Source organism: Oncorhynchus tshawytscha, linkage group LG30 (genome assembly GCF_018296145.1).
Source record: "Oncorhynchus tshawytscha isolate Ot180627B linkage group LG30, Otsh_v2.0, whole genome shotgun sequence".
Classification (NCBI taxonomy): Eukaryota; Metazoa; Chordata; class Actinopteri; order Salmoniformes; family Salmonidae; genus Oncorhynchus; species Oncorhynchus tshawytscha.
Genome location: NC_056458.1, coordinates 9051147 through 9077196, shown reverse-complemented (window position 1 = coordinate 9077196; position 26050 = coordinate 9051147). Strand labels below are relative to the sequence as shown.

Genomic DNA, 26050 nt, shown 5'->3' with positions numbered 1-26050 from the left:
CCTGAGTTTGATATTAATCTATGCAAGAGATTAACAAATTATTTCCATGTATATTCAACAGGAATTGTTGTGATAATTGTTGTATGCGGAGAGGAGGTGCAACATAGAAGAGTAGTAATATGTTGGGACTCTCCATTAGTTTTGTGTAGTTAAAGATCTGGAAAGTCAGAACATGAGGATTTATGGTTAGAAATAATGATGCTATTGTTGGGGTTACAAAGAAATGTTATTGAAATTCAGTTCTGTTGGATTCCTCCTCATACAGGTGTTTATGGAAATGATATAGTAGATATGTTAGCAAAAATATCAGTGAAAAATAATATTGTGGATATACAGGTGCAGTTGGGTGGAGGGGAAATTAAAACATTGATTCAGAAAAACGGATTCGATTGCTGTCAGATAATGGGAACAGAAGGGAGGAGGTTATGTTGTGTGGGATGAGATTATGGCATACAGGTTTGAATTCCTCTTTAAAATTGCATTTGATAGGGAAACATGATATTGGATTGTGTAATGGCTGTATGGTATAAGAAACGGTTGAACATGTATTATTGTTTTGTGAAATGTATGATGTAGAAAGGGAGAGGTTGTTTGACGGGGTCAGATAGGTTGGACGGGAATGGGGAGTGGTTGGTGTTTTGGGTGGGGGTAATAGGAGTAGTGAGGTTTGAAGGGAATTATTTTATTGTATTAGAAATTCGGGGTTAGTTTAGGAAGAGAATGTAGTGGTATAGATAGGTAGTTGTCGGCCTCACACTCCAGTACAGTAGGTGGCGATGTATGCACCAGTCAGTTGGTTGTGATTCGTCAATAAAACTTAAAGAAGAAGAACGAGGTCAAATCATGACTTCAGTGCTCTTCAGGTCGGAGCTCAAGAAAGAGGCCGGAGTGAGAGATATACTGATTGGATACTTTACCTACGAGAGAAATAAGCTGAAACAATTTTATGTAATTAATTTCATTATTCCTTTGGCCAAATTTCATATTCACAAATGTAAATTTACAAACAAAACATCACATTTTCTTACCTTACAAAAATACATTGAACTGTATTTTAAGACAATTAAATACTCTACTAACAAAAAAAGCTGTTAGAAATATAAGTGTATGTATGTCTCTTAAGGTCCTTGTGTAATGTGATGTTGTACCCCCTATCCCAATTGTACTTTGTATATTATGTATATATACTTGTGTTCCCCCATGTACTTACTGTATTGATTTGTTGTTAATAAAAATTAAAATAAATAAAAAATACAGAGGCCCGAGTTCCTGACTTAGAATTCCAAATTCGATGACCTTTCAAAACGTTTTTTCCCAGTCGGAGCTCGTTCTTTTTTCCGAGTTCCCAGTTTACTTGAACGCACTGAAAGCATTTGCTTTCAAGAAAACTGGTAAATCGAGGTGAAATCATGACGTCAGTGCTCTTCAGGTCAGAAAGAGGCCCCGACTTGGAATTCCGAGTTTGATGATAGTTCATAACGATTTTTCGCAGTAGGAGCTTGTTGTTGTTTTTTTCGATTTTTATTTTATTTTCTAATATCGATGCACCATTCAAAACAAATAGTAACTCGGAACTTGGAATCTCCGACTTCAGTGTGTTCAAAACAACTGGGAAAAATCGATTTGAACAGTAATCCAACTCGGAACTCGGGCCTCTTTCCAGAGCTCCGACTTTCCGACCTGAATATCAATTACGTTATGCTTTGACCTCGTATTTTTCCATGTTCCTAGTTGTTTTGAATGCAGCATAAAACCAAGGATGTGACGTTTCATATGACACCAGAAATAAATCCCAAAAGGTCTTAATAACAAGTCGTCCATTCGCTTCCAGTGTGTTTTTTAGTTGTTATTCACTCATACGTAAAGACTAGCTTAAAACATTTGTTGGAGATTGCACCAAGATGGGGGTTGACTAGCAAGCATTTTGATTATAGTTAAACGTTTTCCCTCTAGCCAGCTAACGTTGTCGCTGGCACGTTAGTTGCACAGACCGGTAAATTGGTGGTACTTCTTTTAAACTAGTTAACGTTAGACATCACTTTGTAGTTGTACAGCACATAACAAGGAAGATGGGGTCGTCGAAGAAACATAAGGAGAAAGGGCGTGATAAGGATGCAGAAGAGCGTCACCGCGAACACAAAAAACACCGTCACAAGGAGCGGGAGAGGGACAAGGAACGAAATGTCACCCGAGAGAGGGAGAAGAGGAAACGGTCCAGATCGAAGGAAAGGAGCGGACGGGGTTCCGAGAGAGAAGGTCGCAGTAAAGGCGAAAGGAGTGCTGGGGAGCCTCGCGTAAAGAAAGAAAAAGTGGAGGCCGGATATCAAGAGAGTCCAGGTAAATGCAGGCAAATATCCTGGCTTAAACAATTACATACATACATAATTAGAACCAGTCAGTGCGCAATACACTCATATAGTCTGCAGGTATGATATTGAAGATGCTATCTTTTCTTCTGTGTTTTTCACTTCAATTGTAAATTTCCTTTTAGGAATTGGACCACAGTCTGCAAGTGGAGATGCCTCACTTAGCATTGAAGAGACAAAGTAAGTGACGGACATTGAATGATGGTGCCCTGATGATGGTGTAAGTAAATTCTGAATAACTTTCTAACCTGCCTGCCTTTCTTAACAGCAAGCTGAGGGCCAAGCTTGGTCTGAAGCCTCTGGAAATGACTGACACAACTAAAGGTGAGAAACTTGAGCCATATGGTGTCTCTGGTTAGAACTAGAACATGGCTGCAAACACGTAAAAGATGCATCCTCAGCCCTCAAATGAAGTGGACTCTTCTGATGTTATGGTGAATTGACACTTGCAGGGCGAGGGAAGAATTAATTCATTTTAAATGGACCGCCCTTGCCTGGAAATTTGTCACTCGTTAGTCCCACAGTTGTGTTTTCAGTCGTAATGGAACCGGTAGCTGGTGTTTGTGTTTTTTTTTTAATATGAGCTATAGTTCATTATGATTGCATTTCATATCTTGGCTAGAAGATAACGCATCAGCAGACATCGAATGCTGGCCATCTGATATCAGGTAAATCGAAAATTACAGTGTAGAAGTGTGATGTCAGGTAAAGTTGTATGCACTAGCTAATGTTTCCAAAAGCTAACCAAACAAAAACATAACTTTTACGGTGTATGTTAGTGCTGTCATGTGCATTAGTAGCACAAATTCTAACTTATTTACATTTGTTTTTACTTACACTTGCATGTTTACTGCTCCATTTTGGTGTTAAGTTTCGGATGACTTTTCTTAGTGGATGTGCAATCATCGCAAATTGAATTATGGGGTGTTTCAGGCCCCGGAGTGAACAGAATTGTACACTCGCAAACTTGATAAAAAAAACGGGGGCTGAGGGGCTTATGTTGCCAACTTCACTTGCTTGGCTAATTGTTTGGAACGATGGCAAAGATGGCCGCGGGGATTCCACCCAAAGGCTTAAGGTGAGGGGAAGTGGAGTAGGCTGTGTCTTTTGTGTTTGAAATGCAGCCCATAGTCTATAGTAGTGACGTCATGTGTGGCTAATCGTGGCTGGCTCACCCATGTCTGCTGCCCCAGAGCTCGGTACGAAGGAGCAGCCAATGGTTGCGGAGACGATCAATCCTGTGTACATCAAACAGCAGAACGAGATGAGGGAGAAACTGGCGGCTATGAAGGAGAAGAGGCTCCTCAATAAGAAACTGGGGTAAGGTCTAACTGCAGGAAGGTTTTGTCTGCACATACTCCACCAACATACTCCACCAACTTGCACTACATTGATAAGTGATTTAATGTAACCTTTTTTATTTTCTCTTCCTTGTCCACTTTTTTTTCTTCTACTTCAGGAAAGTGAAGACTTTAGCAGAGGGAGACTGGCTGGACGACACTGTAGCTTGGGTGGAGAGGAGCCGGAAGATGGCCAAAGAAAAAGAACTGGCAGAGAAGAGAGTGAGTAGGGAGGGAACCATGTGGGGAGCAGGAGGGCTGTGAGATGAAGGGAGATGCTTGTCTTAGTTATGATTTTGTACTCTGTTTGATTGGTTCCTTTTGATTTCCTTCCTTTCCCTGTCAGGCCAAACTTCTGCAGGAGATGGATGAGGAGTTTGGTGTGAGCAATCTGGTGGATGAGGAGTTTGGCCAGACCAAGAAGGTCAAATCTGCTTTCTTGTGTTGAATATCTCACCTGCTCAACGTACGATTGTGAAGACACTGTCTTCTGGTTTGTGTATGAGTGCAGGCTAGATTTGAACAGCATTCAGTGAATCTGTCAGTTTCCCCCCTATGGAGTTTGACACCTGTGACACCATGCTTGATGTAGGATGCTTGATGTCTTGATTCTGTGCAGACTGAGTTGTCGCCCTATCTGGCGTTAGAAAATGCCTCATGTTGTTCTGCTTATCTTTGTTAAAGGCCGCTTACAGTTCTCGGGACCTAAAGGGTCTCACTGTACAGCATAGGATGGAGTCATTTAATGAAGGGGAAACTGTCATCCTCACACTGCAAGACCAAGGTGAGAGGAGGTTGAAATGTTAACAGTAACACAGAAATATATCAATGAAGACTATGCCTACACCAGACCCTCATCAAACACCCACACACTTGGCCTTTGTGTGTCTCTTTCAGGTGTGCTTGAAGAGGAGGGTGATGTACTTGTAAACGTGGGTCTAGTGGACAAAGAAAAGGCTGAGAAGAATGTGGAGTTGAAGAAGAAAAAGCCTGATTACAAAGCTTACGAAGAGGATGAGAGTGTCGATGACATGGCTACGGTAAGAAAAGAGTTTGTCTTCATTTTGGAAATGCTGTCATGTCGCTCTCATGCTTAATGCAATCTCACTGACCAATGTCCGCCTCTGCACTTATTCTCTGCAGTTCAAGCCGCGCACTGTGCTGGGCAAGTATGATGAGGAGATTGATGGAGAGAAGAAGAAGAGTTTCCAGCTGAGCAAAGGGGGCTGTGCTGAGGGGGAACGGGAACGGGAGCTGCAGGCCATCCGGGAGACCCTGAGGAACCAGGCCCAGTCCCTGGAGATGCCTGCTCTCGCTATTGCCTCAGAGTACTACACACCACAGGAGATGGTGAGGGTTGTGGGGAGGTGCTGCTCTGGAGAGGGCCTGGGAAAGCTGTCTTTTGGATATGGTTTCTCTCAGGTTTCATGTGTAAATGTGTCTACTTTTGAATGCTGTGTGTTTTTTTTTGGAGATTTGTTCACACAATATGAGCTCTCATTAATGGTTGTTCACACAGATTCTTACTACTTTTGTTGTTAAAGGTGGGCTTTAAGAAGACCAAGCAGCGCGTCAGGAAGATCAGGAAGAAGGCGTTGCCTGACGAGCTCCAACTAGACGACACGCGCAACACCGACTTCGGCTCCAGGTTCTACTCCTCTCCGCTTCAAGTGGAATATGACAGATGAGCCACCTTAGTTTGTCTGACTCTTTCTCTGTCTCTCCTTCAGGGTTCGGGGTCGGGGTCGCAGGCAGTTGGATGAGGGCCAGGAGGTGTCAAAGGAGGGTGTCATCATACCGGGACTAGATGTACCCCAACAGTCTGATGACATCAGGATGGCAGACATGGACATCAGTGACGATGGTGAGGGAGACATCTGTTAGTGGTTTAGTGATGAGCGAAACAAATGTATGGTTCACTCATGCCTGGTTTTGTTTAATATTATGACAACACTTACACTTTACTCTTCCTTCAGAGGACTTCATCCCCACTGAGCTGGCTGTGCTGGAGGAGGACGAGGCAGAGCAAGATCTGCAGAAGCAGCTGGAGAAGCAGAGGAAGCTCAAACAGAAGCAGCTGGAGAAGCAGAGGAAGCTCAAACAGAAGCAGCTGCTCCAAGACTCTGGGGAAAAGGTGTGAGCATTCTGTTCAGAAATGTTCTTCTCCTTACTCTACTTAAAATATCACTGTGGCCAAAGATTCTATCCTGTGCATTGATCCCTAATTTGATGACTGAAAACTGCAATATTGTGTAGATTACCATCAAAACTTTGTGCTATTAAATCACCAATAAGTGGTTAAACATTGCTCTCACTCTCTTGTGCTTCAGGTGGCAGAGCAGGTCCCATGGCTTGCAAGAGTGGACGGCAGTGACGACGAAGACAACAAGAACAACCTGAACATTGTATTTAACGCCACCTCTGAGTTCTGCAGAACTCTGGGTGACATCCCCACCTACGGTCTGTCAGGAAACAGAGAGGACCAGGAGGATATCATGGTGGGTACATTTTAAGAGATGGGATATAGCTAATTGGTAAAAAAAATATATATCATTAAAATTGGCACATAATCACATCATAAACAAGGAAACTGTTACAATTGTATTCTAGTGTGCTCAGTAGAGAGACTTGACATATCCATGAGCTCTGTGTGTTTGCACTTGAACACACTATGGTTTGAGTCTGTATCAACTGTATCCTTCTGTTTCTAGGATTTCGAACAGGAGGCGGCGAGAGATGGGGCCGGAGGATCAGACTCGGATGAGGATGAGAACGTTGGCTGGAGCATCGTCAACGTGGATGAGGAACAGAAGCAGCCTGATGTGAGTGTCATCCTCCTGCCTTGTTGTCTCTTCCATTTTTCCATGCATTTACCAGTAGTGCTGGTTGGAGTCCCCTGGTGGGTCATTTACAGAATAACGTACTATGATTAGGGCTGTGGCAATCATTTAATTTTGTCAGCTGGTGATTGTCATGCAAATAACTGCCGGTGTCACTGTAATTGACTATTAGCATAAGCATGTTTAACATCCACTGATGCTGACTTTTGGAACATCTACATTTTAGTCTAATAAATCCATTTAATATAGCCTACAACATCACAATAAATGCATTATTTATTTTAGACCGGTCTAGAGAAACATGATGAAAATGTAGTCTATTTCAGAAGAACAGAATGGCATACTCTGAATTGTCCTTATGTTAGGCCCTGATCTGGCTATACCAAATGGCTGTGGGCTACACTAGTTCATTTAGCAGACAAGATTTGCTTAGAATTCCGTGGTATTCTTTTATAGTATGAAGAATACAATTAAACAAAGCTGAATAAAATAGTGTATTTTCTCCAAACGAGTTGAGGGAGTGAGCACATGTGGCTATTCTGTGTTGAGCAGTTAACAAAGAACCAGGTACTCCTATATGCTTAATTTAGAGTTATTTATGCAACTTTATATTGTGATACAAATGTTAGGCTATATGTTTTTATACATTCTAAGCCTGCATGATGCGACTAATGATTTGAAAAAAGTCGCATGAAAGACATGAGCTCTGCTCTGTTTCTTCTGCAGGCTGCACATACCATCAGTCTAATTCCCAATTTGGCTAGAACTTGATAATATTCTCACCCATCAGACTACTCTTAATTTAATGTGGTCTTTACATATAGCCTACTAATGATATGTGTGGAATTACTTTAGATTTGGAATCCCCCCCCATATTCATCATTGTTGGGTCAGTGCTACTTAAGTTTTTGGACAATAATTTCCTCCAGTTTAGATGGACGTCCATATTCTATTTGTCTTATATTATTAGCCTAAATTATGACTATCCAATCTACTCATCACATTACGAAGTCTATCTTACATAAGTTCACAAATGCAATGATGCATGAAATGCTTCATTATAAAGGTGCATTTTTATGGTGAAATGTATCTTCCCCAAACGTAACTATATATGTATAGCGTATGCTGGGAATCATTCACAAGTGATCATATTGTCACTCATCAGACTATTCTCAATTTAATCTAGTCTTCACATATACTAAATAATAAGTGTGAAATTATACTGAACAAAAATATACACGCAACATGAGGCAGTTTCAAAGATTTTACTGAGTTACAGTTCATATAAGAAAATCTGTCAAATTTAAATATATTCATTATGCCCTAATCTATAGATTTCACATGACTGGGTAGGAGTGCAGCCATGGCAGCCAGGCCCAGCCAATCACAATGAGTTCCCCCCGCACATAAGGGCTTTATTACAGACAAATACTCCTCTGTTGTGAAATAAATATAGGTGGCCTAGTTTATCGAAAGATGATGGATTCTCTTTTTAAGAAGCAATCAACTCTGTTTTCTCACACCGTTGCGTAGCTCTCATGAAGTGTTTGATTAGATTTTAGATGGCATTTGCATTGTTAAAGAGTGATTAGAGGGACAGTATGACGCCTGAGTACCCGGCAGTTAGGACCTGATTTAGGGACAATAGAGTGCTGAGTACCAGGCCATTAGCGACTAGCCGTTGGTAGGCTACTAATGACCATCAGTGGTATCAGTGTGCAGTTTTGGAAAAGCCTAGTTACCTTAAATGGTCACGTGGTATTTGACTGCGGCCTTGACTCGTGACCACTGGTGTGGCGGTAATATGGTCACCGTAACAGCCCTAACCATGATAACCCATAAAAATACACAAGGCTTTCCCATCTGAACTACTGAGGTGAAAATGTTTGTCAGCTGTATGTGCTCACCTTACTCACCTTTTGCTTCCATCTCATAGTTCTCCACAGCATCAACCACCATCCTGGATGAAGAACCCATTGTCAGCTCTGGGCTGGCTGCCGCCTTGGCGCTGTGCAAGAATAAGGGTAAGAGATTGGAGTAGCCCCACTGACAGTATTTGCTTAGTAAAGGACTGTCATGTAATGTTTCTGGTCTATTCCTCTAGTCTCTCTCCTTTACAATTTTCATTATTTCTTTCATACTCTCCTTCTCTCCCTTAGGTCTCTTGGACACTCAAATGCAGAAGATATCCCGTGTCCGTGCTCCTACTGGTGCCCTGCCCAATGATAACTACAGCATTGAGGACAAGATGTGAGTTCCCTGTGCTTTGTGTGCTTATGCTGCCCAAATAATTGCTGCTTGCTCACAGACATTGAAAAAGTTACATCATAAATAAAGTGGCATGTTTTGTGTGTTCCATGTTTTTAGCGCAGTGCCTCGTTAAGTTGCAGATGTAAAATGGAGTCCTAACTGTAATGTATGAAAACCCGTTAGCCCCTCCAACTCTCTGGTCTTGTTTCTCCAATTCTCTAGGACTATAGATGACAAGTACAGTCGGAGGGAGGAATATAGAGGCTTCACCCAGGACTTCAAGGAGAAGGACGCCTACAAGCCGGACGTCAAGATTGAGTATGTGGATGAATCTGGGCGGAAGCTCACTCCCAAAGAGGTAGATTATTTAATCTTCCCTTAACATCATTGACATACAGAATGTTGCTTTTGTCAACTGCTGTTTTGATGTAGGTAAAGGGTGTTCGTCGAGAATATTGCACCCTAATCCTATTCCTTTTCTAGGCTTTCCGGCAGCTCTCACATCGGTTCCATGGGAAGGGGTCTGGCAAGATGAAGACTGAGAGGAGGATGAAAAAGCTGGAAGAGGAAGCGGTATGCCTGACCTTGCTCACTCAGATTATTTTAGGTCACTTTTGAAGTGGCAAGCCCTACTTGGTAGGACTGAAATCAGTATTTTTGTCTCATTTAAGTTAAAATCTTGGTTTATCTGATACTTTTCATCCAAACTCGCATATGGCTTTCAATTGAATAACACACTTTATTTTCCAGGCCTTACAAGACCATTCAGGTTGCAGGGCTTGCCCAGTTTAGTCTAGACCTGGGACGATAACCAAATATTATCGATACCGATCACTTACCGTAGGCATTTTGCTTATATTTCATTATAATATGTAGCCTATACTAGAGAAATATGATGTTTTGGAATGAAATCAGTTTGCTAATGTGGGTGATTGTTAATTGGACAATTGATGGCTGCAACCATCAAACTAGTAGTTTAAATTATCATAAATAAATCTGTGGTGCAGATTAATGTTCTAAAATTATTGTTCTATTTATCCCTAACGCATCAATTCAGGCAATTTATCGCACAATGGATTTTTATTCATATGGCCCAGCTCTACTTTAGTCTAGTCAGTGGTTTGACCGAGGATGTATTTAAATTGATCCCCCACCTGTCTCTCTTATCAGCTGCTGAAGAAGATGAGCAGTAGTGATACCCCTCTAGGAACGGTCGCTTTGCTTCAGGAGAAACAGAAGTCACAAAAAACACCTTACATTGTTCTGAGTGGGAGTGGGAAGAGCATGAATGCGTGAGTATTTTACAAACCTCTTTCTTTGTCCTCTCTTTCACCCTGCCTTAGATGTATGTATTTCTAGTTTAATTATAGTGGTGCTGTTTGAGAATGACAGAGCAGCTCAGAATATTTCATTTCAGTATTTAATTTAAAGGAGAATGTGACCTGCATAGATTATGTACCTAATTATTACTCACACTGCTGTTTCCCTCTCAATATGTTTGGCCTGTATTCCTCCTCTTTCCTCAGAAACAACATCACCAAATAGATGTGGTTGAGAAGAGGGATCTGACCAGTGAGGATGCAGGCTGTGCACCGTTAGACACACAAACACAGACTGAGATGTTTTACATTTGATTTTCCTTGTTGAATAAAATCAAGTAGCTGCATATTGCTGTTGTGTGTAAAGAAAGTAGAGTTTTTGCTTTTGATCCTGGATTTATGTAAACAAGGATTGTTATTTACATACAGTAAAGATTTGACATGAATTATTGTTCCTTTTTTTATTTCCCAAATGTATTTGTTTTCAGGGGCAAATTAAACCATTGAAATTGCAAGGTGCTGAAGTTGGGGCAGCATTGTGTGTAGGTTATTTCATGTGAGTCGGGTAAGGTTTAATATGTATCCTATGTCTCTCCCACTTTAACACACTTGTACAGCACACAACACATGCACTGAATAAATTATTTCAAAGATTTTGGTAGAAATAACAAAGCATTGATTCATTATTGACAGATGCCATTAACCAAAATCTTTATGTAAGTCACACAGACATACACACACATTCCCAAATGGGCCCCTTGCTTAGACCCTACACTGTAGTCTATGCACTTGTGGAGATCAAAGAGAATTTGACAACACTAATCAAATATAGAGACGATATCAACAATATGTGTATCTTTTGAAAGCTGAATATTAAACATTGAAATGCTCTTGAGATAAATTTGGAAGATGATTATTAGAAGTAGGCCTAAATTACACGTGGGAAATCCACATTTAAGAACCAGTGTTTTTGATTCAAACCTGAGTTGCAAAATGAAATAACGGAAGCGGAAATAACATAACGGCGGGATAAGGAAGTGTTATCGGAATTTATGAAAACCATTTATCACATACACAACCGGTGCGGTAACTACGGTCTACTCTTCGTGGTTGGAAAAGGTCACGAAACCGCGTACGACAAGAAACAAGGTAGTTTATACACCACTACGCGACTCGAATAGTTGTAATATTCTAAACTTCTACGCTTGCTTTAAATCTGATTGGTGGCACGGGAGACTAGCTATAATATATATCCATAGAAGCAGACCGCACACGTTAGATCCGTCAGCTCAGGCTAGTTAGCTAGCACACAATCACCATTAGCAAACTTTGAATAGTCATGTGAGTTTCAGTTCAATTGTCTGATCCAAACACGTTTCTACGTAGCTAGAAGCGAGTTATTTCTGACGTAGCAAGCTTTTTATCACTAGAAGCTAGCTGGTTACACTTTTGCTTGCTAAATGGCTAACTAGCTAGCTCAAGTGAAGCTGTTGGGCGCGGAGTTTGAGAGCTCCAAAAATAGTGCTCCTACTGTGGCTATGTATATTAGCAAACTCACAATGTAGCTTTGCGTGGATTACACTGTGGTCCTGGTCAAGTTAGCATACAAGGAGTATTTGTTTCCCACAAAGAACATGGAAAGGTTTTGGTTTCAGTTTGGAACTTGTAAGACACTGAGGTCATGCTAGGGCACTCTCAATATGTTTTATGCAAATTGTGGCACTGCTGTTTGTCATGTTCACCCGGTATGTCCTGTTTAATATACGTTAGTTAGAAACACCTAGCAACAGCTAGCAACACCATATATTGGCGTAGATCAAGTGTGTGCCTCAACTGTTTAAAACCAAAAGCAGTAGATAAAAGGTGCAATAACCTCCAATTGTAGTGAATTCATTTTCTATTCTGTTCCTTGAGTGAAGGTACTCTAGGTGATAACTGACAGAAAGCAGCCATGTCGTCAACATCCCAGAAACACAAAGAGTTTGTGGCAGAACCCATGGGGGAGAAGTTAGTCAATGCACTTGCTGGCATTGGAGAGGTGCTTGGCAAGAGACTGGAGGAGAAGGGCTTCGACAAGGTGATGCAGAGTTTACTTAACTTTGGAACTTTAATCAATCGATTGAATACATTTCTAAAGCCCATTTTTTTACATCAGCAGATGTCACAAAGTGCTTATACAGAAACCCAGCCTAAAGCGCAAACAATGCAGATAGGCATGGTGACTAGGGTTAAACTCTCTAAAAAGAAAGGAACCTAGAGGAACCAGGCTCTGAGGGGTGGCCAGTCCTCTTCTGGCTGTGCCGATGGACATAAGAGATAATGGAACTTTGTTTTGTATATTAATTTTACCTAGTGGTTAGTGTGTCCATGTTCTCTTTTTTCCCCCCCCCTCAATTCTCACTTGTGTACTCCCATAGGCTTACGTGGTCCTGGGTCAGTTCCTAGTGCTGAAGAAGGATGAGGAGCTATTCCGGGACTGGCTGAAAGACACATGCGGGGCCAATGTCAAACAGCAGGGCGATTGCTACGGCTGCCTGCGTGAGTGGTGCGATTCTTTCCTGTAGAGAAGCTATTTTATCCAGTTTCAGTTTTTCCAATTTCTAAATCCCAAACATCCATTTACCTCTACTGTGGTCTCACATCAACTTACACCTCATATGGACTCTCACTGCACATGAGGAAGTTAAGCAAAGTCTGACGTCGTAAGACCCAGTTATTTTTTAACTATAGTCTTATAGACTTAAGAATGCTTTTAAAATCAGTAAGACATACTTTGCTGCAGTCACCCATGGGGTTGTTACACCCAACTGTGTAGCTCTGTAATGCTGACCTTTTCTATGATTCAAATCTTTGGCTGCACAGAAATGTTGGGAATGAGCTCATTTTGGTTTTCCTGCAATGTGTTATTTCAATTTGTTCTCTGTGAAAGGAAAACATTTATCAACACGGTCCCTTCACATAACTAATGTCTGTACTCATCTCCAACTGACTGTTTGCCCGTGCATTTATTTAAATTAACTTATAATAGAATTTTAAACCATTTTAGATACCAGATAGCTTTAACATCTGTAGTTAAAATGGCAAGATGTTACTGTTCATTTTTACAAAACAGAGTTCACAGGAAACACTAAGGTGTAATTGCTCCATGTTATCTTGTGTTTGTTTTTGTCAAAGTTGAAGAGATGCCTCAGTGTTGTAATACATTTTTTTTTTCACGATCTACTTAAGTTAGCTACCACAAATCACCCAATTTTCACACACAAAATGAAAGCCTAAAGTAAACCCACGAAAAGGAGCACTGTTGTTCCAGGAAGTAATTTCTAGGCATGCGCGTGTTGCTTGCTAACGTTTAATTGCTGAATGATGGTTTTTCTGAAATACTGGTTCATGTTTTTGTGTTTTGACTGTGAAAGCATATTAGTTTTTATATTTTTCTTTTGAAATGAACAAAACCAACTGCAAGATCTGGACAATTCTGGGTTTGTTTAGTTTTTGCCATTTTTTGGGGGGGAAATAAAATCACATATGAAATGCAAACTTGTTTTTGGTGACGGTGTTTATTTTAGTCTTTGATTACCGACGTCTGCTTTTATTCAGAGCTCTTTATTTTGAATAAATATAAACAGTGAAGGTCTACATTGTAACATTGATCTTAAGAGTGATAATATTCCTAAGCATCCTTAAAGACTGGTCTCGAAATGTACCTCTTAGTTAATGCGATTGTCATAAAGGCATAACTTATTTATTATTAGCCTCCCACTTGACAAATTAAACCGTTATCATTTATCCAGGCTGTATCACAACCGGCTGTGATTGGGAGTCCCATAGGGCGGCACACAATTCGCCCAGCGTCGTCCGGGTTTGGCCGTTGTAGGCCGCCATTGTAAATAAGAATTTGTTCTTAACTGACTTGCCTAGTTTAAATAAACATCATTGATCAATTATTGGGAACCTCTCTTTTTGGATCACTGATCCTGTGTTAAGGCAGCTTACCACTTGTACACACCAGTGGAATTATTTGGGTCAGTGTGTATTGCCTTGTCCTCTTAATACCCTCTTACTGGGCGGCAGGTAGCCTAGCCTTTCGGTTGCTTGATCAAATCCCCAAGGTAAAAATCCGTCGTTCTGCCCCTGAACAAGGCAGTTAACCCACTGTTCCTAGGCCGTCATTGTAAATAAGAATTTGTTCTTAACTGACTTGCCTAGTTAAATGAAGATTCAATTACTGATCCACTGGCACCTACATTTCTGCAACAAAGATTAAAAAAGTGACATCCAGGACTGTCTGTCGCACACAAACTATTTAACAAAGGCTGATTAGGGCAGGCAATGGATATTTACCATGAAGTGTGTATTAAAAATGACAAATAATTCCAATTTGTTTTGTCTCCCCTCCATCATCCATCTTGCCTATTGAGTTGATTTGAGAAATGAGCTATTTCATGTTGCATAATGTATTTACAGTATATCCACTTGTGTTTTTCTTCAGGTTCAAGATTGTTAGCTTTCTTGGTGTGTTTTAGATGTGTATTTGTTTTGAAAGGCTATCATGACTCCTTATATGTTAATGGTTACGTATTGTTTGCATTTTTGTCTGGACATTGTATTTCACAACATCCTGTGGCTTGTCTCAAAGGAGTACACAGAAGAGCTTCTTCTCCCTGAATGGGTTCTCTGAGGTGGGCACAGGGGTGATGAGGGGGTCCTCAATCGCGTGGTTATCACAGTATGCCATCAGGTCTGCAGCCGCCTTTGATACCTGAGGGTGGCAAGTAGTAGTGGTAATTAAGACTGGAAATTAAGGTGTGGGCATACACCAAAGGCATTAAGGCACGCGCAATGTGCCCCCTTAGTTTCAATGGGCATGATGCCTCCTCCGAGGCTTACCTTGATCCTGCAAAAACTGGCTTCAATCTTCAATTGCTCCACCAGCTTCCTGGCTTGGCCGACACTCATGGTGCTGTTCACTGGGGTGTCTCCTTTCATCCTGTCAAGAGAGCCAAGAATAAATATGGCACATGATTGACACAAACACATTCAATTATTTGTTTCAGAAAAAATGACGGCTGGAAAGGCAGATGTACATCATGGTGCATCACATTAAAACATTGCATTGCATTCATTCTAGGTAGCTTACATTTCTATTCTTATCAGTGAAAATATATGAATCACTGACTGCATTCAATTCCACTCCCTCCTAAATTTGACACTTTTTTAGCTCATTTACTTCAATCTTCCTCTGCTCTCCTTCCATCTCCAGGGACCAATGGTGTAATTTACTACTTCCTTGCCACTCAGGACTCCCTAGGCAATGCATTTCACTACTAGAGGTATCACTACAGACCCTGGTTCGATTCCAGGCTGTATCACAGCTGGCCGTGATTGGGAGTCCAATAGGGCAGCGCACAATTGGCCCAGCATCGGGGTTAGGGGAAGGTGTGGCCGTGGTAGGCCGTCATTGTAAAATAAGAATTTGTTCTTATTAACTGACTTGCCTAGATAAAGGTTCAATAAAAATAAAAAGCTCTCTGCCCAAGAAAAACTATCACATCTATATATAATAACAATCAGTTTTTATACTGAACAAAAATATGAACACAACATGTTGGTCCCATGTTTCTCGAGCTGAAATATAAGATCCCAGAAATGTTCCATATGCACACAAATATTATTTCTCTCAAATGATGTGCATAAATTGGTTTGCATTTCTCCTTTGCTAAGATAATCCATCCCCCTGACAGGTGTGGCTCATCAAGAAACGGATTAAACAGCATGATCTTTTTACAGGTGCACCTTGTGCTGGGGACAATAAAAGGCTTCTCTAAAATGTGCAGTTTTGTCACACAACACAATGCCACAGATGTCTCAAGTTTTGAGGGAGTGTGCTGACTGCAGGAATGTCCACCATACTTGTTGCCAGAGAATTAAATGTTAATTTATCTACCATAAGCCGCCTCCAACGTCATTTTAGAGAATTCCCCCCCCCCCCTTTGTTTTTACACTGCTGCTACTTGCTGTTCATTATCTATGCATAGTCACGTTACCCCTACCTACATGTACAAATTATCTCGACTAACTTGTACCCCCTGTATATAGCCTCGTTATTGTTATTTTATGGTGTTAATTTTTACTTTATTTTATCTAGTAAATATTTTCATAACTCTATTTCTTGAACTGCATTGTTGGTTAAGGGCTTGTAATTAAGCATTTCACGGAAATACTGTTGTATTCGGCACGTGACAAATAAAATTTCATTTGATTTGAACTCAGTAAAATCGTTTCAGTTGTTGCATGCATCTTCACAACCTGTAGGACAATTCATAATGTGTACATGGATGATTGGTTTAATTGTCAGTGTACAATTTATTTGCTATACAGATAGTAATCTTAAGTCAGTTAAAGATGCAATCTCAAACGTGTAAAATTTCAGCCAGTAGTTTTGAAAGTGGTGGTCACGAGCCAAACGTGGTCTCTGTTTTTCGTGTACTACGTCATCCAATTGTGTACTATGTCATCCATTTCGTATGATATGTTATGAATTTTGCCATTTGTATGATATCATACGAATTTAACATTTCGTGGGATATGTTACGAATCCAATTCGTTAAATATATGTTATGAATTTGGATCCCGGAGGGCATCTTTAATATGTGTATATGTACTGACTGAAAGATAAGTGCTTTTTATAGAATATGTGGACCACCAAGAGTACAATACACGTATGTTCAGAGACCATGTATGATTTTCTCTACCATTACCACTCTAGCTGTAATCTATGAATAATGTAAAATAGGTTATATTCTATTTATTTTATCATGGGTTTGTCATTATGTGTTCAAGCAGACAGCACTATGATCCCAATGGCAGGACAATCTCTAGAGCTTATAGAAAGTATAGAAACAGCCCCTTATTCTTGTTGAAAACAAATAGTTTTAGGTCAGGGTGATGGGATTTTGTAGATATATTTGATATGGACAGTTATTTATGGGACCTCATTTGACGGGAACACACCAATTGAATGGCTTAGGCAGCCAAAAAAACTGGGCCAAATGCACAAATGCCTCAACACAAAGATCTAGATGTATGTGAATATCATCAAATCACATCCACATCAAATATGCGAAGGCTATAAGCACACCACTGCCTGGTTAATACAAATCAAGTTGAAGTGACAGTACACCACTGCCTGGTTAATACACATCAAGTTGAAGTGACAGTACACCACTGCCTGGTTAATACAAATCAAGTTGAAGGGACAGTACACCACTGCCTGGTTAATACACATCAAGTTGAAGTGACAGTACACCACTGCCTGGTTAATACAAATCCAGTTGAAGTGACAGTACACAGAGAAAGTTCAACAGGAAACAAATAATGAATGGACAAGAAGTGTGAAGAGAAATCGCTAACTGGAGAAAGAGAGAGGCAAAAACACCAGTCCATTCTGGGCCTCTCCCGCTCCTCTGTTTATTCCTTCCCTTCATCACCTCTTGTCATCCTCTCCCTTACCCTTGTTGTATTCCTCTTCAGGTGCTCTCCCTCCACTTCTCTCTCTCTCCCTCCCTCTCTCTCTCCCTCTATCTGCCCGTGTTAGGGATTTTAGTGTAACTGAACCCCACCCCTCATGTATGCTACACCGTTCTGGTAAACAGTCCTATGCCCTGAAATTCTGTTATAATGAACATCAGACTCCTAGTACATGCATACATGCCTCTGCAGTGAGTGGAACCTTCCAGGCAAAGGGAGGAGGGCTCCATTGGAATCGATTTTCTTCTGCGAGCTGGATCATACCATCTCTACATGAAAAGAAAGGGGAATGAGGCGGATAGGAGTCTCACAGACGAAATCATTGACATAACAAAAGATGAACATGATGTTGTGTCCAGGCCAAATACAATATTCACAATCATTGATGTGCACTGTTAGAATTTATATTATTTATTAGTAACTCTCTACCTCTCTCTTCTGTTGCCATGGGAACTGCTGCAGTCTCTGGGTTCTTTGACTTTTACCTTCTATCATCATACTGCCCTCAATGGTCTCTCCCACCTTGGCTTGAGATATTTGTAGTCCCCCCCTACCAACGCTGCCCATCACTTACCCCTTCTTTTCTCCACCCTTCCTCATCACGCCTCTTATGTTACAGTCTCTATCTCAATCTATTAAATTGGAGAGAATAAGATGTGAACAAAGACATGGATAACATTTCTTAGAATGTTGAATTCAGTTGAATTATTTGTTATTATTAATAAGAATTTCTATGAACTTTTAGGCATAGGCTATGGTTTTGACCACGTTATTTTTTTATTTGACCTTTTTTTTAACTAGGCAAGTCTGTCAGAACGACAGATTTGTACCTTACCTTGTCAGCTCGGGAGTTCGAACTTGCAATCTTCCGGTTAATAGTCCAACGCTCTAACCACTAGGCTTCCCTGCCGCCTTAGAGCTCATGGATTATCCTCCCTAATCGAATCTATTTTATCTTTCTCATTTGAAATGTCTACATCCATTCTCATACATGACAATTTTCATGGGTTACATACTGATGTTGTGAAATGATATCAACTTCAACCTCCGTGCACCCTTTACACACGAACGAGTCGGTTTGCTCTTGAAGTTTGTCCTCTCGTCCGTATCTTATTTGCAGTTTGGCTGTAGTTTTTGCATTTTTAGAAAGTAGCTAGCTAGCTACAATAAATAGAAGTGTGTATAATAAATATTATACGATGTTTAACTTTGAATAATGACAATTATGTGTATGTACATTATTTATCTATAGTGCTTTAGGTAATATAGACGAAAAGGTGACTATAAGGATATTGCACATTTCGATGCATTCTTCTTTAATATGTCAACTGAATGCTAGATCATATAAAATAAATGACATATATGGGTAGATACCACTGTCATTCATGATAATTTTGAAATGTTGTTATCTTTACAAAAATGTTGAAGCTAGCTAGCCAGCAGCAGATGAGTCTTCTATTATAGGGGCTCTGGTTATCAGCAGCATAGTTACACTATACATTGCATTCGGGAAAGTATTCAGACCCCTTGACTTTTTCCACATTTTGTTATGATACAGCCTTATTCTAAAATGGATTAAATGTTTTTTTCCCCCCTCATCAATCTACATACATTACCCCATAATGACAAAGTGAAAACAGGTTTTTAGACATTTTTGCAAATGTACTGAAAATAAAAATGGATATATCACATTTACATAAGAATTCAGACCCTTTACTGAGTACTTTGTTGAAACACCTTTGGCAACGATTACAGCATCAAGTCTTCTTGGGTATGAAGCTACAAGCTTGCCACACCTGTATTTGTAGAGTTTCTCTCATTCTTCTCTGCAGATCCTCTCAAGCTCTGTCAGGTTTGATGGGGAGCGTCGCTGCATAGCTATTTTCAGGTCTCTCCAGAGATATTCGATCCGGTTCAAGTCCGGGCTCTGGCTGTGCCACTCAAGGACATTCAGAAACTTGCCCTGAAGCTACGCCTGTGTTGTCTTGGCTGTGTGCTTAGGGTCGTTTTCCCGTTGGAAGGTGAACCTTCACCCTAGTCTGAGGTCCTGAGTTCTCTGGAGCAGGTTTTCATTAAGAATCTCTCTTTGCACCGGTCATCTTTCACTCGATCCTGATTAATCTCCCAGTCCCTGCCACGGAAAAACATCCCCACATTATGATGCTGCCACCACCATGCTTCACCTTAGGGATGGTGCCAGGTTTCCTCCAGAAGTGATAATTGGGATTCAGGCCAAAGAGTTCAATCTTAGTTTCATCAGACCAGATAATCTTGTTTATCATTATCTGAGAGTCGTTTAGGTGCCTTTTGGCAAACTCATAGCAGGCTGTCATATGCCTTTTACTGAGGAGTAGCTTCCGTCTGGCCACTCTACCATAAAGACTTGATTGGTGAAGCACTGCAGAGGTGATTGTTCTTCTAGAAGGTTCTCCCATCTCCACAGAGGAATTCTGGAGCTCTGTCAGAGTGACCATCGGGTTCTTGGTCACCTCCCCGACCAAGGCCATTCTGCCCTGATTACTCAGTTTGGCCGGGCGGCCAGCTCTAGGAAGAGTCCACTGCTTTCTTGGGGACCTTCTATGCCCCATAATTTTTTTTGTACTCTTCCCCAGGTCTGTACCTCGACACAATCCTGTCTCTGAGGTCTGCGGACAATTCCTTCGACCTCATGGCTTGGTTTTTGCTCTGACATGCACTGTCAACTGTGGGACCTTATAAGGACAGGTGTGTGCCTTTCCAAATCATGTCCAATGAATTGAATTTACCACATATGGAATCCAATCAAGTTGTAGAATTGTCTTGAGGATGGTCAAAAAAAATGCACCTGACCTCAATTATGAGTCTCATTGCAAGGGTCTGAATACTTTTGTAAATAAGGAATTTCTGTTTTGTTTTTTAAAATAAATTTGAAACATTTCTAAAGCTATTTTTTTCTTGGTCATTATGGGGTATGTGTGTAGATTAGGGCTCCCGAGTCACTACAGTCCCTGGTTCGAATCCAGGCTGAATCACATCCGGCCGTGATTGGGAGTCCCATAGGGCGGCACACAATTGGCCGGCGTCGTCCAGGTTTGGCCGGAGTAGGCCGTCATTGTAAATAAGAATTTGTTCTCAACTGACTTGCCTAGTTAAATAAAGGTTAAATTAAATTCTTTATTTTTTTTAAAAGATTGATGAGGGAAAAAAATACAATTTCAACCATTTTAGAATTAGGCTGTAACGCAACAAAATGTGGAAAAAGTCAAGGGGTCTCAATACTTTCTGAATGCACTATACATACAAAAGTAAGTGGACAGCCCTTCAAATTAGTGGATTTGGTGTATAAAATCGAGCACACCGCCATGCAATCTCCATAGACAAACACTGGCAAGTGACTTTCAACGTGATACCGTCATCGGATTCCACCTTTCCAACAAGTCAGTTCATCAAATGTCTTCCCTGCTAGAGCTGCCCTGGTCAACTGTAAGTGATGTTATTGTGAAGTGGAAATGTCTAGGAGCAAAAACGTCTCAGCTGCGAAGTGGTAGGCCACACAAGCTCACAGAACGTGAACACTGAGTGCTGAAGCACGTACCGCACAAAAATGATCTTGGTAGCAACTCTCACTACCTGGTTCCAAACTACCTCTGGAAGCAGCGTCAGCACAATAACTGTTCGCCAAGAGCTTCATGAAATGGGTTTCCATAGCCGAGCAGCCGCACACAAGCGTAAGATCACCATGCGCAATGCCAAGCGTTGGCTAGAGTGGTGTAAAGCTTGCCGCCATTGGACTCTGGATGCAGTGGAAACACGCTTCACCATCTGCCAGTCTGACGGACTAATCTTGGTTTGGCAGATGCCAGGAGACGCTACCTGCCCCAATGTATAGTGCCAATTGTAAAGTTTGGTGGAGGAGGAAGAATGGTCTTGGGCTGTTTTTCACGGTTCGGGCTAGGGCCCTTAGTTCTAGCGAAGGGAAATCTTAACGCTACAGCATACAATGACATTCTAAGACGATTCTGTACTTCCAACTTTATGGCAACAGTTTGGGGAAGGCCCTTTTTCAGCATGACAATGCCCCCATGCACAAAGCAAGGTCCATATAAAAATGGTTTGTTGAGATTGGTGTGGAAGAACTTGACTGGCCTGCACAGAGCCTTGACCTCAACCCCATCGAACACATTTGGGATGAATTGTAACGCCAACTGTGAGCCAGGCCTAATTGCCCAACACAAATGCTTATGTGGCTGAATGGAAGCATGTCCCCACAGCAATGTTCCAACATATAGTGGAAAGCCTTCCCATAATAGTGGAGGCTGTTGTAGCAGCAACTCCATATTAATGCCCATGGTTTTAGAATGAGATTTTTGACGAGCAGGTGTCCACATACTGTTGGTCATGTAAGTGTAGCTAGCTATGAGGCTATACTTAATGTTTTGTCATAGAATGAGTCCCTAGTCCATTATCTTTTATAGTTTCATGTCTGTCTTATGTGTGTGTATGTCTAATTGCTCTCTCACATGTCCATTGGCTGTGTAGAAAAAAGTCTTAAAACTCATTGTATGATGCACTAGAAATTACATTCCTAGAAATTCCTAAAGCAGAATGAGTGATGTAGATTTGAATGGTGCTTTTGTATTCCGTATCCATCTGCATTAAAGTCTCAATGCTATTCTCTTCTATTTTACAGCTTGCTACAGAAATATTATGAAAGACCGGCCTGCACATTATCAGGTTTTAAACTTGCAGTAGACAAAGAAAAAGTAAATTAGCTAGAAATTAATGTTATATAAAAGGGATGTGACAAATATATTTGTATTCTGTACTTGTAAGAATCCCCATTTAAGGATCCCCATTAGCTGCTGTCCAGCAACATTAAGACAGTTATATACAGTTTAAAATATTACATTTCTGAACCCTGTACCCAATACATTTAGTGTATTCCCTCAGGCCACTACTCCAAATCAAATTTATTTATATAGCCCTTCGTACATCAGCTGATATCTCAAAGTGCTGTACAGAAACCCAGCCTAAAACCCCAAACAGCAAGCAATGCAGGTGTAGAAGCACGGTGGCTAGGAAAAACTCCCTAGAAAGTCCAAAACCTAGGAAGAAACCTAGAGAGGAACCAGGCTATGTGGGGTGGCCAGTACTCTACTGGCTGTGCCGGGTGGAGATTATAACAGAACATGGCCAAGATGTTCAAACGTTCATAAATTACCAGCATGGTCAAATAATAATAATCATAGGCAGAACAGTTGAAACTGGAGCAGCAGCACGGCCAGGTGGACTGGGGACAGCAAGGAGTCATCATGCCAGGTAGTCCTGAGGCATGGTCCTAGGGCTCAGGTCCTCCGAGAGAGAGAAAGAAAGAGAGAATTAGAGAGAGCACACTTAAATTCACACAGGACACCGAATAGGACAGGAGAAATACTCCAGATATAACAAACTGACCCTAGCCGCCCGACACATAAACTACTGCAGCATAAATACTGGAGGCTGAGACAGGAGGGGTCAGGAGACACTGTGGCCCCATCCGAGGACACCCCCGGACAGGGCCAAACAGGAAGGATATAACCCCACCCACTTTGCCAAAGCACAGCCCCCACACCACTAGAGGGATATCTTCAACCACCAACTTACCATCCTGAGACAAGGCTGAGTATAGCCCACAAAGATCTCTGCCACGGCACAACCCAAGGGGGGGGGGGCACCAACCCAGACAGGATGACCACATCAGTGACTCAACCCACTCAGGTGACGTACCCCTCCCAGGGACGGTATGAAAGAGCCCCAGTAAGCCAGTGACTCAGCCCCTGTAATAGGGTTAGAGGCAGAGAATCCCAGTGGAAAGAGGGGAACCGGCCAGGCAGAGACAGCAAGGGCGGTTCGTTGCTCCAGAGCCTTTCTGTTCACCTTCCCACTCCTGGGCGAGACTACACTCAAATCATATGACCCACTGAAGAGATGAGTCTTCAGTAAAGACTTAAAGGTTGAGACCGAGTTTGCGTCTCTGACATGGGTAGGCAGACCGTTCCATAAAAATGGAGCTCTATAGGAGAAAGCCCTGCCTCCAGCTGTTTGCTTAGAAATTCTAGGGACAATTAGGAGGCCTGCGTCTTGTGACCGTAGTGTACGTGTAGGTATGTACGGCAGGACCAAATCAGAGAGATAGGTAGGAGCAAGCCCATGTAATGCTTTGTAGGTTAGCAGTAAAACCTTGAAATCAGCCCTTGCTTTGACAGGAAGCCAGTGTAGGGAGGCTAGCACTGGAGTAGTGCAGTCTCAGTGCTATGATGGGGTCTAAAACCAGACTGAAGCATTTCGTATACATTGTTTGTCTTCAGGAAGGCAGTGAGTTGCTGCGCAACAGCCTTTTCTGAAATTTTTGAGAAGAATGGAAGATTCGATATAGGCCGATAGTTTTTTATATTTTCTGGGTCAAGGTTTGGCTTTTTCAAGAGAGGCTTTATTACTGCCACTTTTAGTGAGTTTGGTACACATCCGGTGGATAGAGAGCCGTTTATTATGTTCAACATAGGAGGGCCAAGCACAGGAAGCAGCTCTTTCAGTAGTTTAGTTGGAATAGGGTCCAGTATGCAGCTTGAAGGTTTAGAGGCCATGATTATTATCATCATTGTGTCAAGAGATATAGTACTAAAACACTTGAGCGTCTCTCTTGATCCTAGGTCCTGGCAGAGTTGTGCAGACTCGGGGCAACTGAGCTTTGAAGGAATACGCAGATTTAAAGAGGAGTCCGTAATTTGCTTTCTAATAATCATGATCTTTTCCTCAAAGAAGTTCATGAATTTATCACTGCTAAAGTGAAAGCCATCCTCTCTTGGAGAATGCTGCTTTTTAGTTAGCTTTGCAACAGTATCAAAAAGGAATTTCGGATTGTTCTTATTTTCCTCAATTAAGTTAGAAAAATAGGATGATCGAGCAGCAGTAAGGGCTCTTCGGTACTGCACGGTACTGTCTTTCCAAGCTAGTCGGAATACTTCCAGTTTGGTGTGGCGCCATTTCCGTTCCAATTTTCTGGAAGCTTGCTTCAGAGCTCGGGAATTTTCTGTGTACCAGGGAGCTAGTTTCTTATGAGAAATGCTTTTAGTTTTTAGGAGTGCAACTGCATCTAGGGTATTGCGCAAGGTTAAATTGAGTTCTTCAGTTAGGTGGTTAACTGATTTTTTGTCCTCTGGCGTCCTTGGGTAGACAGAGGGAATCTGGAAGGACATCAAGGAATCTTTGTGTTGTCTGTGAATTTATAGCACGACTATTGATGTTCCTTAGTTGGGGTCTGAGCAGATTATTTGTTGCAATTGCAAACGTAATAAAATGGTGGTCCGATAGTCCAGGATTATGAGGAAAAACATTAAGATCCACAACATTTATTCCATGGGACAAAACTAGGTCCAGAGTATGACTGTGACAGTGAGTGGGTCCAGAGACATGTTGGACAAAACCCACTGAGTCGATGATGGCTCCGAAAGCCTTTTGGAGTGGGTCTGTGGACTTTTCCATGTGAATATTAAAGTCACCAAAGATTAGAATATTATCTGCTATGACTACAAGGTCCGATAGGAATTCAGGGAACTCAATGAGGAATGCTGTATATGGCCCAGGAGGCCTGTAAACAGTAGCTATAAAAAGTGATTGAGTAGGCTGCATAGATTTCATGACTAGAAGCTCAAAAGACGAAAACATCATTTTTTTTTTTTGTAAATTGAAATTTGCTATCGTAAATGTTAGCAACACCTCCGCCTTTGCGGGATGCACGGGGGATATGGTCACTAGTGTAGCCAGGAGGTAAGGCCTCATTTAACACAGTAAATTCATCAGGCTTAAGGCATGTTTCAGTCAGGCCAATCACATCAAGATTATGATCAGTGATTAGTTCATTGACTATAATTGCCTTTGAAGTAAGGGATCTAACATTAAGTAGCCCTATTTTGAGATGTGAGGTATCATGAGGCCCTGTCTATGTTGGTAGATAAGATGAGACCACCCCTCCAGCTAGGATGGAGTCCGTCACTCCTCAGGAGGTCAGTCTTGGTCCTGTTTGTGGGTGAGTCCCAGAACGAGGGCCAACTATCTACTCCACTATCACATATTTACCATGTAACATCCATGTGTACATGTGTGTAGAGTGCGTATCTTATCGTGTGTATGTGTGTTTGTGCCTGTGTGTGTCTTTTCACGGTCCCTGCTGTTCCATAAGGTGTATTTTTGTATCTGTTTAAATCCGTTTCTAGTGCTTGCATCAGTTACCTGATGTGGAATAGAGTTCCATGTAGTCATGGCTCTATGTAGTACTGTGCGCCTCCCATAGTCTGTTCTGGACTTGGGGACTGTGAAGAGACCTCTGGTGGTATGTCTTGTGGGGTATGCATGAGTGTCCGAGCTGGGTGCTAGTAGTTTAAACAGACAGC

General features: G+C 41.5%; 3 protein-coding genes across 7 annotated transcripts; 2 read left to right on the top strand and 1 right to left on the bottom strand.

Moving 5' to 3' along the window:
• The first annotated feature begins 1774 nt into the window (after positions 1-1774).
• sart1 (spliceosome associated factor 1, recruiter of U4/U6.U5 tri-snRNP) lies at positions 1775-10639 on the top strand. The gene is made up of 20 exons (XM_024394477.2): positions 1775-2337; positions 2492-2546; positions 2635-2690; positions 3560-3686; positions 3826-3928; positions 4053-4130; positions 4391-4490; positions 4604-4746; positions 4850-5056; positions 5251-5354; positions 5437-5570; positions 5683-5840; positions 6037-6204; positions 6418-6528; positions 8483-8570; positions 8706-8796; positions 9019-9154; positions 9280-9369; positions 9967-10088; positions 10323-10639. The coding sequence occupies exons 1-20, from the start codon at positions 2070-2072 to the stop codon at positions 10339-10341; spliced, it is 2358 nt and encodes a 785-aa protein (XP_024250245.1). The 5' UTR covers positions 1775-2069; the 3' UTR covers positions 10342-10639.
• A 479-nt stretch (positions 10640-11118) lies between these two features.
• Positions 11119-13652, top strand: banf1 (BAF nuclear assembly factor 1). 3 transcript variants are annotated; one of them, XM_024394479.2, is made up of 3 exons: positions 11119-11264; positions 12035-12192; positions 12533-13652. In XM_024394479.2, exons 2-3 carry the CDS (start codon positions 12067-12069, stop codon positions 12677-12679), a joined length of 273 nt encoding a protein of 90 aa, XP_024250247.1. In that variant the 5' UTR covers positions 11119-11264; positions 12035-12066; the 3' UTR covers positions 12680-13652. The 3 variants fall into 3 exon arrangements, with proteins under 3 accessions (XP_024250247.1, XP_024250248.1, XP_024250249.1); XM_024394480.2 differs by having other exon boundaries at positions 11156-11264; positions 12030-12192; XM_024394481.2 differs by lacking the exon at positions 11119-11264 and adding an exon at positions 11390-11456.
• LOC112228817 (guanine nucleotide-binding protein G(I)/G(S)/G(O) subunit gamma-3) lies at positions 13269-18705 on the bottom strand. Of its 3 annotated transcripts, XM_024394482.2 has the most exons (5): positions 18478-18705; positions 18217-18274; positions 17827-17911; positions 15003-15102; positions 13269-14874 (listed from the first exon to the last, which is right to left on the bottom strand). In XM_024394482.2, the coding sequence occupies exons 4-5, from the start codon at positions 15099-15101 to the stop codon at positions 14746-14748; spliced, it is 228 nt and encodes a 75-aa protein (XP_024250250.1). In that variant the 5' UTR covers position 15102; positions 17827-17911; positions 18217-18274; positions 18478-18705; the 3' UTR covers positions 13269-14745. The 3 variants fall into 3 exon arrangements, with proteins under 3 accessions (XP_024250250.1, XP_024250252.1, XP_024250253.1); XM_024394484.2 differs by lacking the exons at positions 17827-17911; positions 18217-18274; positions 18478-18705 and adding an exon at positions 17625-17819; XM_024394485.2 differs by lacking the exons at positions 17827-17911; positions 18217-18274; positions 18478-18705 and having other exon boundaries at positions 15003-15120.
• Between the last annotated feature and the right edge of the window lie 7345 nt (positions 18706-26050).